This window comes from Hemiscyllium ocellatum, chromosome 9, assembly GCF_020745735.1.
Source record: "Hemiscyllium ocellatum isolate sHemOce1 chromosome 9, sHemOce1.pat.X.cur, whole genome shotgun sequence".
NCBI lineage: Eukaryota > Metazoa > Chordata > Chondrichthyes > Orectolobiformes > Hemiscylliidae > Hemiscyllium > Hemiscyllium ocellatum.
The window spans coordinates 90,542,307-90,555,324 of record NC_083409.1 but is presented as its reverse complement, the minus strand read 5'-3'; the positions used below and the strand labels follow the sequence as shown (position 1 = coordinate 90,555,324).

Sequence of the window (13,018 nt, the reverse complement as noted above, 5' to 3'; positions counted from 1 at the left end):
CAAATGCTTCTTCAATTGACAGATGCAGTTCCTGTTGTGTCTGTGATGTCTGACTGATTCCATAGATTGTGAATAGTGCAAAGACACAGCATACTTGCATAGATGCAAATGCTTGTTCAACTGTGTCTTCAATGTAGAATATCTCAACATTTCGGTTCATTGGTTGTATTGACTGCATTATTAACATGGAACTGGTGAACCATTGTATACTAAATGTTTTGCATTTATGGATTTCTTCATGGCTTCCTGTGCCAATTAGTATGTCTCTTAGAATTTGCAGGGATAGTATATTGGCAATTGCCTCTCTGTCAAATTTAGCTATTTTTACTTTTGCCTTTGAGATTTGAAACATCATCAGCTATAGTGCAAATTAAATACAAAAGTATACTTATTTGTTCAGGTTCTGATTTAATGTCTAATTTCAAAGCAATTGTGAATATTAAGAACTGTTTTCTCTAACAAGTTCAATTCTGTGCTCTATTTAGACCATATCTGAAATGAAATCTTCCTAACAATATTACCTCCCTTGAATTTCTCTCAATCGCTCCTTAACATGATTATTCATTTTTCTCACTTCAAAGTTTTGCAACTCTACAGTGTTGCTGACTCAAAATTCTGGAAGTCCTACCATATGGGAATTGTGGGTCAAACGACAGCATGGGAACTACAGGCAGTTCAAGAAGGCAGCGCACTACCATATTCTCAAGGGACAGACAATAAACACGAGACAATGAGCGACGCCAACTTCTCATGAATAAACTAAAAAAATTACATCCTGGTGAAGGTGAAAGACTTGAAAATCCTGGGTATATGTATTTATGTTGATCTGAAGTGGGAAAATCAAGGAATCTGTATGCTTTCAAAAATAAAGAGATGTTCATCCTCAGATCCATCTTCCTTTCCAGACTACATGTCCATGCTCTATTACTGTTCTTCACTGGTTACCTCTGTCCCTGAGTCGAGCACACTGTGCTTTTGTGACACCCTGGTCTCTCAGTACGCAAACCACCTAAATTCAAATAATATAGAAGCATGTGTTCAGTGTGATGTTTGGATCTCAATACCAAATTTCATGGCACAAAGCTCAAAAATCTACAAACAAGGAGAATTAGCATTTCTGTTAAATTCAGCAATTATTTGATGCAATCCATCTAATTTCAGAACTGGTTACCCTCACCTTACCCAGAACAATAAAGATAACTTTGACGTTTGTCTGCATTAAACCCCATGAGTCGCAGAATAAGACGGTCGTGATATTATGTAATTTATACATGCTTTAGGACCTATAATGTAAAAATAGTGAATTGGTTTGTAACTTTAATGTAACCTTATTACAGCATTACCCTTATTTTAATGTCTTGTTAAATGTCCTGGCTAACTAACAGGAAACAACAAAGATGAATGGGTCATAGTCAGGAGGGCAAACTGCAAACAATGGAGAACTACAGGGATAAGTCCTGGAGCTTCAACTTATTTAGAATCTAAGTTAATGACTTGGATGATGGGACCAGCTGTACTGTAGCCAAATTTCTTGACCTTACAAAGCGTGATAAGGCTAAAAGAATTCTGCAGAGAGATATAGATAGGTAAAGCAAATAAGCAAGAAATTGGCAGATTCAGAACTTATACACTTTGGCACATAGAATAACAAAGGAGAATATTATTTAATTGGTTAGAGACCACAGAATGTTGCAATATCAAGGGACCTGGATGTTCTTGTGTATGAATGATAAAAAGTCAACATGCAGGTCCAGCAAGTAATTAGAAAGGCAAATAATACTGGTATTTTTTGCAAGGGAGATGAGTATGAAAGTCAAGAGGTCTTAGTACAACTTTACGGGGCATTAGTGAAATCATACCTAAGGTACGTGCTCAGATTTGCCCTACTTAATGATTTACATACTAGCTTTGGAAACTGTTCAGAAAAATTGCTGAAGAAGAGTCACTGCACTCAAGCATTTACTTTGTTTCTCTCTCCATAGATGCTGCCAGACCTGCTGACTTTCTTTAGCGATTTCTGTCTTTGCTTCAGACAAAATTTACTCGGCTGATTCCCGGCAAGAGCAGCTCATTTCATAAGGAAAATATAAGTAGAGTAAGCCTTTACTCATTGGACTTTAGAAGATTGAGAAGAGATCTAATTGTAACATACAAGGTTATGAGTTAGGTTGACAGGATAGATGCAGAGGGGTTGGGGCAGGGCTGAATTTTCCCAGCCATTGAATAATGTTAGCATTGATGAGAAAGCTGGAATAATAAGTAGGGAAATCGCTGATGCCAAGAGGAAAAAGTTCCGTTTTCCAACCAAATGTTTGAAGAGCAAGATGTCACACTTGCTAGGGATTGCCAGACGCCTTTTTATGATTAATTCCTGGGACATAGATGTTGCTGGCTGGCAAACTCAGGAAACCCCAGCGATCCCACTGGTGGCTAATACTTTGCCTGTTTGCAAGCATGCAGTTTATTTACTGGTAACCTCTTATGGTTTCTAACTTTTGTCAACTGTAGCAGACAGCATCACACTGTAGAAGAATGCAGGTAATACATTTTGAAACATAAATATACCTACTTTGGAACTCTCTGGATCAGAAAGCAATTGAGTTGGGCCTGTAAAAGATTTTTAAGGCAGGAGGAGATAGATTCTAGTTAGGCAAGAGAATCAAATTTGATCAGGCGATAGATGGGAATGCGCAATTTGGAACACAAACAGATGTGTGTGATCTTACTGATGGCAGAACAACCTTGAAAGGTCAAATGGTCTATTCCTGTTCCTAGTTTGTATGGTCATATAGCAGAATGTTAAACTGAGACAGAACAGGTCTCACAGCACCATTTTGCAGAGTGAATAGGTATCTCCAGTGTATGCCCAACAACTACCATCATTATTTGCAGATCCAAGTATTAGTTCTCGCACTGAAGTGTTAACTTGGAAACCTTTGCTATCCCACTCTTTGGCCATATGAGTCATTTGGCAGACTTGATCCTTGTGACAGAATTTCTGTATGGAAATTAATTTCTTTTGTTGTTAATGTGAAGTACTTAAATTTCAAATTAGATCACACTAAAGTCACAATATATTTGAGAATTCATTCCAAGACACATCAAGTAGGTTTTGATTTGATTCAGTTTAAAGAACAATATAGTCTTCGAGAGGATAATTATGCTATTGTTCTGCAGGAACAATGATAATAGATTTATTGGTATTTCAGAAATGTGTCAGTGACACATAATTCATTTAGTAGGTAAAGGGGTGTATTTTTGGATTTAACTGAGAATAAGAAATGGTAGAATTTAACATGTAAACAGAATTTAGCTTCATTCTTCAATAAATAAACAAAAAATTCTGAAAATGCATTATGTATCAGTCAACAACTAGTAGAGATTGGAAGTTAATATTTCAGCAGGTACTTTTCATTAACTTCTTAAGAAATTTGTCCTTGACATCATCTTTGACTTATCTTAAACTGATCTCTTTAAGCTTTCAGTACTTTTTTTGTTCTTACTTTCAGATTTACAGCATCCGTGCTTTCTTTCTCTGGGTCATACATTGTGAAAAATGAAAAGGCAATAATTTCAATCGTTGTTATATAATAAAAACCATGCTGCTAAAGGTAACAAATTAAAACACCGACAGCCAAGCTATGTTCCTGTCCATTCAGTATTAGTCCTGTACTTCCTTTTTCCCAGTCTCCAGTAGCACTAACCCACCCAACCCAAAGACCCCTGTCGAGTTCAGACTTCCTTCCACACGGCCGCCTCCAGTGTTAGCTAAAATCATTAGTCAGTCTTTGCTGTTTTTGTGACTATTTCCTGTGCAAATCCCTTCCTGTGCACTGGGACACAATACTGACAGAAAGAACATTTTCCACAGTCTCTGCCAGTCATCACTGCTTTTTCCCAATCTGGAGATTCGCCTGTTTCACTCACATCTTTCTCTCTGTGCCACAGTCTGCACTGCTGCAAACAGATGTAATTACCACTACCTTAATATACTGTTTGATTCTATGCTGCATAAAACAACAACTCCAAAACTTGTTCAGACCAACTTAATGAATTTTTCTGGAATTGTCAGCAGCGTAGGGGTTAAGACTGTCTGCTAGAAATTGTGGAATTAACAGCACAAAAAGACAACATTATTGAGGTGGATTCAAAGCTGTCAAAGGTATAGATGATATAGACCTATACCTTTCCCATCTAACCTTGAAGCAAAAAGTAGGGGATGTTATGCCATTCTGTTGCTCAAATGATAAATTTAGGCAGACTGCATGAAAAATTGATATAGCAAAGCATATAATTGAATTTGTAATGATAAGAATATTTGAAAAAGGAGCAGAAGAGGACCTTCAGGCCCAGAAAGCCTGCTCCATCATTCAATGTGATCTTGGCTGGTTTTGTAGTAAAAAATGAGGTCTGCGGATGCTGGAGATCACAGCTGAAAATGTGTTGCTGGGTAAAGCACAGCAGGTTAGGCAGCATCTCAGGAATAGGGAATTCGACGTTTCGAGCATTTGTAGTGTTAGGTTTTTACAGGTTAATGTGTGTTACTGTGTAAATACCACCTCCCATTATGGTGTTATAAAAAAACACATGACTGAGACACTTGGAGAGAAAATGATCAGGCTTCACCAGTGAATGACCTCTTCATGAAGAGCAGTATACAATCAAACAGAGGTTGCTTGAACATACCAATAGTTCAGTAATCATTCCCAAGCTAAACTGATTAACATGCAAAACAAAGTCAGTAGTGCTGGACTGCAAACAGAGTTTTAAACAAGTTGAGAAAGTGATGCCAAAACTGCAGAACTCAGGAACAGACAGTTGAGGAACTCTATTTGTCTAAGGAGCGACTTTAAAGGTCTTAAGAGTCAGGAAATCAACTTTCTAAGTTATTCACGGCTGCACCACACATGCATGATGGTCTGTGAATAAAACTCCCACCCATTGATTACAAGCTGTAAATCAGAGACCCAAGCAAATATCATGGATTTGGTGAGCCACCCTACAGTTATACTCCCACCAAAACCTCATACAATTGTAGCAAGATTTCTTTATTTTTATATTCCAGCCCACTTGCAATAAAGGCCAACATGCCATTTACTTTCTGAATTGCTTGCTGTAACTGTAAGCTAACATTTTGAGTTATTTGTATGAATACACTTTTAAATCTCTCTGGCTATCAACCCTTATAAGTTACATAACTTTCACAAAATACTTTGCATTTTTGTTCTTTCAATCAAAGTGAATAATCTTTCAGTTCCCCCATTATACTTCATCTGCCACGGTTACTTATTCTCTGTCAATTCTTTTGCAACTTCTTCGTGGTGACGTCACAGCATATATTTTTACCTAGCTCAATAGCATCAGAAAACTTTGATATGCTACTCTCTCTCTCTCTTTCTCTCTCAATGTGAAATTGCTGTACACTCGTGATGAACCAATCCTCTATCGATGCTAATAAATCACACCCAACTCTATGATCACTTATCTTATAAATTAAGCTGTTGTGCAGTACCTTATAGGAAGCCTTTTACTGGCTTCTTAGCTTTTTAGTTACATGTTCAAAATACTCAAACAAATTTGCAAATGGGTTTCTCTTTCTTAAAACTATATTGACTTTCTAAACATGTTTTGGTTTCAAATTGTATTATTAAAACTTCCTTCATAAAAGGTTTTAGCAAGTAGCCAATGACTGAAATCAAGTTGATTGTCCTGTGGTTCACTGTTGGGTCTCTGTTTCCTTGCTGGAAAGTGCTGTTATATTTGCTGACTTCCAATCTGCTGAGACCATCTACGAAAAAGATGATTTTATTCTTTGTTCAATGTCTGCCATTTCCTCATTCCCTGCAATAATGTCTCATGGCTCTCCTTCTAATGGACCAATTTTTTTTTAGCTACACTCTTACTTTCTATATGCTTGTAAGCTCTCTTACAATCTGTATTTTATTCTGACTAGGTTAGTATTACAATCCATTCTTTCCCCTTTATATAATTTCAGATTTCTAAAACACTTTCCATCAAACTTCTTTGCAAAATAAGTCTCTTATTTTCATTGAATATTGTCCTTTACCTTCTTAGGAATGCACAATGGATCTTTTTTTGCTGTGTTTTTGTTCTACAACCTAATGTATTTCTGTTGAATATTTTGATTTGTTTCTGTTTATTTACTGTCATAAATTTGAGACTCTTTACCCAATGAATCTTAGATAACTTTCCCTTCATATCTATTTAATTGATTTTGTTTAAGTTTAAGATTCTCATTTGAAATTTGCACTATGTCACTTTCAAACTTTATGTGGAATGCGGTTGTATTACAATCACTATTTCTTGTGCATCCTTTACTATTACATTACTAATTATTCCTGTACCATTACACAATACTAGATCTACATGGGAGCCAAAACAATTTTATCTTTAGTTGATTCCACAGCAAATTCCTCCAGAAAATGTCACAAACGCATTTTCCAAAAATATCTTCCAGATCATCTTTGATAATTTAATAAATCTGATGGTAATGAAGATCCAGCTCCCCCATAACTGTTAATTAGGGCGGAATCTTCCCAGTCACTGAACAACATGAGTATTGGCAAGAAAATGATATGAGAAGGCCAGTGAAAAGGTTTTCAATGTCAAAAGTAAAATTTCTCACCAAGTACTGAACAACAACATTAGATTCTCACTAGTGAGATGTAAGAGATCTATTTGCATGTTTACTTTGCATTTACAGTTCATTCTTACCTAACCTCATCTCATTTATGCAGTTTTCCAATCTGCAGTCTGCCAGATAGAAATTTAATGCTGAGAATCCTCAGTGTAAAAGGGAGAGAGATAAATTGTAACTCTAGCTTGCCACTTGCTCCTCTGAACTTCCAGCTTGAACACATAACACCAATATTTTAGGGGCAGGGCTCAAGGGTGGAGGAGCGGGAAGTGGAGGAGATGCGGTGGAGGGCATCGTCGATCACGTCTGGGGGGAAATCTGCGGTCCTTGAAGAAGGAGGCCATCTGGGCTGTACGGTATTGGAACTGGTCCTCCTGGGAGCAGATGTGGCGGAAACGAAGGAATTGGGAATATGGGATAGCGTTTTTACAGGGGGCAGGGTGGGAGGAGGTGTAGTCTAGGTAGCTGTGGGCGTCAGTGGGAGTCACCCCGTGGCTCAACACTTTAACTCCCCCTCCCACTCCACCAAGGACATGCAGGTCCTTGGACTCCTCCATCACCAGACCATAACAACATGACGGTTGGAGGAAGAGCGCCTCATCTTCCGCCTGGGAACCCTCCAACCACAAGGGATGAACTCAGATTTTTCCAGTTTCCTCATTTCCCCTCCCCCCACCTTGTCTCAGTCGAATCCCTCGAACTCAGCACCGCCTTCCTATCCTGCAATCTTCTTCCTGACCTCTCCGCCCCCACCCCACTCCGGCCTATCACCCTCACCTTGACCTCCTTCCCCCTATCACATCTCCATCGCCCCCCCCCCCAAGTCCCTCCTCCCTACCTTTTATTTTAGCCTGCTGGACACACTTTCCTCATTCCTGATGAAGGGCTTATGCCCGAAACGTTGAATTTCCTGTTCCTTGGATGCTGCCTGACCTGCTGCGCTTTTCCAGCAACACATTTTCAGCTCTGATCTCCAGCATCTGCAGACCTCACTTTCTCCTCCAATATTTTAGGACACACTTCATGAACATTCCCTGCCCAGGGACTTTGGCATCTGGTACATACCTGCCTCACCGCACTGTTATGGCATATCTCCTACTCCACTTGCAAGATGGTTCAGCACTTCAATGCTGCACTTTGGAGCACATTGGCAGTACTCATTGGAATGCTGCTGCCTGGATATTTTGACACTCATCGTACTTCTGTCTTAGATTAGATTACCTACAGTACGGAAATAGGCCCTTCAGCCCAACAAATCCACACCGATCCTCTGAAGAGAAACCCATGCAGACCCATTCCCCTACCCTATATTTACTCCTGTCTAACACAGCTAACACAATGGGCAATTTAGCATGGCCAATTCACCTAACTTGCAGATCTTTGGATTATGGGAGGAAAGTGGAACACCCAGAGGAAACCCCATGCAGACACAGGGAGAAAGTGCAAACTCCACACAGACAGTTGCCTGAGGCTGGAATTAAACCGGGTCCCTAGTGCTGGGAGGCAGCAGTGCTAACCACTGAGCCTTGCCTTTTAGTACACACAAAGCCAGCCAGTTTGGTATGCTTGTCAGTAATCATTCAAGGAGGTCAGCATGATGCTGTACATCAGTCTACATGTGCTATGTCATTAACACAATTGTACATGTTGGCAATGCTTTTTACTTGGTTGCCAGGACCTGGGGGTTTCAGCATCATCACATGAGCAATATTGATCCTCATCAGCCAGCACCAGGATCCTCTTATCTTAGAGGGTGAGGAGACAAATGTCACATGTCCCACCACCCACCTGACTCTCTCCACGCAATAATGGGCCATTTTCTTCTACAATATGACAAAGGAAGAGATTGAGGGAGACGGAACTTTATGGAATAACTTTAGTACTGGTGCAGGTTGGAAAAGAGAATTCAGTGTCTGAATGTGTAGTGATTGGAATGAGGTTGGTCAAGTGGATCTCACTGAGTATGAGATCCCTGATTGGAGTTGTTAACCTGGGCCAATCAGGGAGTCCTGGCTGACAGATATAAACAGGAGTCTCATATTCTTAAAACCCTTCTTCTCTGGTTTTGGTTGCACTTCAGCCCCATGCTCCTGATCTTCGGATACCCACTGTGGATGGGGTTGGGTAGATCGTGAGTCTGCTCCTGGGCCTGACCAAAACTGGTTCAGTGGGTTGTGGATGGGGTTGTTAGGGCTGACTGACTGCCCTTCTTCCGTGGTTATATCAGAGCCCAGGTGTCCCTGGAGAAGGTGCACCCGGTGTCATAGAGATGTACAGCATGGAAACAGACTCTTTGGTCCAACCCATCCATGCCAACCAGGTATCCCAACCCAATCTAGTCCCACCTGTCAGCACCCAGTCCAAATCCCTCCAAACCCTACCTATTCATACACCAACACCAACACCTCAAGATTTTCAGGGAAAGGTAGGCATCACAGGGAGTGGAGTGTATTATTTCCCCCTCCAACTCTATTTTGATTTAATCCCAGCACCCCCTCCCCCTCACATTGTTTGATCACACAGCATTGCCCTTTGAGAAGGGCACTGCTTGACACTGGCCAATTTGGTGTTTCCTAAAGAAAAAAAAACAAAAAAAATTTTAAAAATACGTGTCTCTGAATAAAAGTAAACAGGAGTCTCAGAGAATCTCCTCATTCTAGGAATTGACACTAGGTTAACAAGTCAACATAGCTGTGCTTAGGTAAATAAGAGGTGACTCGATGATGGGATACCAGCCTCTGTGCAGTTATTTCAGATTGAGTGATTTAGTGGTGCAGGTTTAGTGGTGTGGAACATTGGTCTGAGTGAAAGCAAGAAACAGAAGATGTAATGAGAGAGGTAGACAATGGTGGCACTTAGCATGGTAGAGTGAAGAAGGTCTTTGACCTTCTTGTGGCATTGCTGAACATTTCTCCAGTCTCTGGAGATTACATTGATGCAGGTGGCAATCTCAGACAAGGGTGGCATTGTGACCTCCTCTGCTGCTCCTGGGGGATGAAAACAGTCCTCCTCTGTGCCATCCTTTCCACCAGGATCTCCGGGGCTCTGTCTATAGTGCGAGGCACCAAATTTCTCTTGTCTGCTATGTCTGTGAAAAATAACATGAATGGTGCACAGTCTCTCTGGAATGACAGTGCTTGACCAAGTGAACAATTGCCTTTAAAATGGCATCAGCACCAGGATTCCCAGAAAGTGCCAGCAGTGGCCAGTTTTTATTAATGGTGGGTGAGAGAATATGTTGGGTGGGAGGCTATAGGGGCAGGATGCATAGATAATGAGGTGAATTTGGGAAGATAGCTTGAGAAAATTTGCTAAACCTCGTAGACAAACATCCTCCATGAAACTGGCTACATTTGACACTTAGCTGATTTTTGATAAGTTTCAGCCCGTCTTTATTATAGCCATCAATAATTTTTTTTATGATCTATCCAGTGTTATAACCGCGACTAAGATGCCTATAAATTAGTTTCACCAGTGTTCCCTGACCTTTGCTGTTCCAAACTTTCATTTGCGTTGATTCTATTTAATGATTCCTCAGTCATGGTTCTTTCTCACCAACTTTATGTCATCATTTATTAAGAGAGTTACCCCTTGTTCTTTCCCATTCTGCCAATCTTTTCAAAATGTTAACCAGAAGAACTGTGGATGCTGTAAATCAGAGTCGAAAATAGAAATTGCTGGAAAAGCTCAGAGACTGAGGTAGGGTGACTCAATCCAAAATGTTAACTCTGATTTCTCACCATAGATATTGCCAGACCTGCTGAGCTATTCCAGCAATTTTTGTCTCTTTTCAAAATGTTAGCCATGATGTGGAGGTGCTGGTGTTGGACTGGGGTGGACAAAGTCAAAAATTACATGACACCAAGTTATCGTCCAATTGAAACCTGCACCTCTATTCTCACTGATTAAAGACTTAATAGTTGTCTAGATTCGTTCAATATATTTGCATAAGTTGTATGACCGTTTGATCTTGTACTATATATTCTGTGTCCAATGTATTCTCTCTCACTAGCTGCCTAAGGAAGGAGCAGTGCTCCAAAAGCTTGTGGTTTCAAATAAGGCATTTGGTATCCTTTCCTTTGTTGGTCAGAGTATTGAGCACAGCAGTTCGGAGGATTGTTGCAGCTGTACAGAACATTGGTTGGGCCAAAATTGGAATATTGCTTGCAATTCTGGTCTCCTTCCTATCAGAAAGATGTTGTGAAACGTGAAAGGGTTCAGAAAAGATTTACCAGGATGTTACCAGGGTTGGAGGATTTGAGCTATCGGGAGAGGTTGAATAGCTGGGGCTGTTTCCCCTGGAGTGTTGGAGGCTGAGTGATGACGTTATAGAGGTTTATAAAATTATGAGGGGCATGGATAGGATAAATAGACAAAGTCTTTTCTCTAGGGTGATGGAGTCCAGAAATAGAGGGCATAGGTTTAGGGTGAGAGGGGCAAGATATAAAAGATACCTAAGGGGTACCTTTTTCACACAGAAGGTGGTACATGTGTGGAATGGGCTGCCAGAGGAAGTGGTGGAGGCTGGTACAATTGCAACATTTAAAAGGCATCTGGGTGGGTATATGAATAGGAAGGGTTTGGAGGGATATGGGCCGGGTGCTGGCAGGTGGGACTAGGCTGGGTTGGGATATCTGGTCGACATGGACAAGTTGAACCAAAAGATCCATTTCCCTGCTGTACATCTCTATGATTCTGTGAATGGAAACAGAGAAAACGTAAGTTCACCAACTTTTCTTTAATGGTTCCATACCTATTGAGAGACTTTTCTTACCCACCTATTGATACACATCAATCAAGCTGATTTAAAGAAAGTTAGGGGAGAGAAGGACAAAACTCACAGAAAACGTAGAAATAAAGTAGCCACAGAAACTCATCTGAGATTGTAAAAAACTGTTGAAGAATCTTTATGATGGTGAGAAGAGCGTTAGGAAGAGTGTTTAGTGAAGGCTTCAGGATCTTGGAAATATCTTATGGTTAAACTTCTCCTATGGGAAATAAATAGCATGGTGTGGGCGAGGTTATTCAGATACAATGTGCATTGTTCAAAGATCAATAAGGTGCAGGGTGTCCCTTACAATGTAGCAATAAGATCAGAACCACATCGACCTCAGATTGCCATCTACAGTTGGACACAATGTTCCTTCTAAGCTACACATGTGCTTAGCAGTGCTGAGGTTCCATGTATGTTAATTGACTTGCTGACGAAGTTAGGTTTTGAAAGTCCATGCTGTTTATGGATCTCGGAGGACAGCTCACTGAACTAAACTTTGGAAGGAGTTTTGGTTGTATATGGGGTTAACATGCAAGAAGGAGTTCTAAAGAACACTAAGCCTGAAGATAGCACTTTACATACCTCTCCCAGACTAGTCTGTCCTGAACCCAAACACTAAACCATAAAACCACACAACGTAAGAGTAATGAGGTAGATTTTCCTTTACAAATGGGTGTAATGTTGCAGTGAATTTGGCAGTTGGACGGTTTGAATAACAGACTGTGGCTCAGTAGCACCAGTTTTGTGCCAAAGTGGTATAATTCTTGCCTCTTAAGAGTACCTCAATTTTGCAAAAAGATCTGGGAATCTGTGAGAATGCTGACTTGAATAACTTGCCACAAGGCTGAGGTAAATTTATATGCAGGGCATAAACCTTCAATCAGCTCTACATCCTTTAATTCTTAACATTCATTTAAAAAGAAAACACTTAGAGTTATTAATAGATCAGGAGGCGAGGTGGGACCTGCTAATGATTTAAAGTAACTGTCCTATTTTAGCTGAGTTATGACTCAGAGATGAGATGCTATCTTGGCAGTGTAACAGTCCCGGGGATTACTGTTCCTTAGTGATGTTCCGGACGGGAATGATGTGGAGGGTAGCACTCATGTCTGGTACAATCCTTGCTCTCTTGAATCACCGCTTCTCTCGGCACGAGTGACGCTTTTCCTCTTTGCATTGAGTCCAGCAAACCACTGTGCGAGGGGGGAACGCAAGATTCCCAGGAGGAAAATGGAAATAGGTCTTACTCCCAAACAATCTGCTCGGCTTTGATAAAGGCTTTGACAACCACCTTGATGAAGGAGCGGTGTTCTGAAAGCTACTGTGCTTCCAATTAAACCTGTTGGAATATAACCTGGTGTTGTGTGATTTTTAACTTTGATAAAGGGACTGCATCAAAGAGCCATTCTTGACAGCAGAAGCTAAAGTCTCAGCCGGACCTAACCGCACGCTCTGTTCGTGGGAGAACTTGGGGATTGTACAACATTCATTTCCAACTCCTGGATTTGCTCGCTGTGTTATTTTTATAACCATGTTTGTGTGCCGGCTGTACTCTTTGACGTTCGCTTTTCATCTAACAGGTAAAA

General features: G+C 40.5%; 1 protein-coding gene across 2 annotated transcripts in view; it reads left to right on the top strand.

The window, feature by feature from the left end:
- The first annotated feature begins 12,054 nt into the window (after window positions 1–12,054).
- tie1 (tyrosine kinase with immunoglobulin-like and EGF-like domains 1) overlaps window positions 12,055–13,018 on the top strand; it is an 86,388-nt gene continuing 85,424 nt past the window's right edge. The window contains exons 1-2 of one of the 2 annotated variants that reach the window (XM_060830563.1): window positions 12,055–12,069; window positions 12,819–13,012. In XM_060830563.1, the coding sequence (XP_060686546.1) occupies window positions 12,964–13,012 (49 nt within the window). In that variant the 5' untranslated portion in view covers window positions 12,055–12,069; window positions 12,819–12,963. Of the gene's footprint in view, window positions 12,070–12,519; window positions 13,013–13,018 lie in introns of those variants that run through there. The other variant, XM_060830562.1, reaches the window with a different exon arrangement.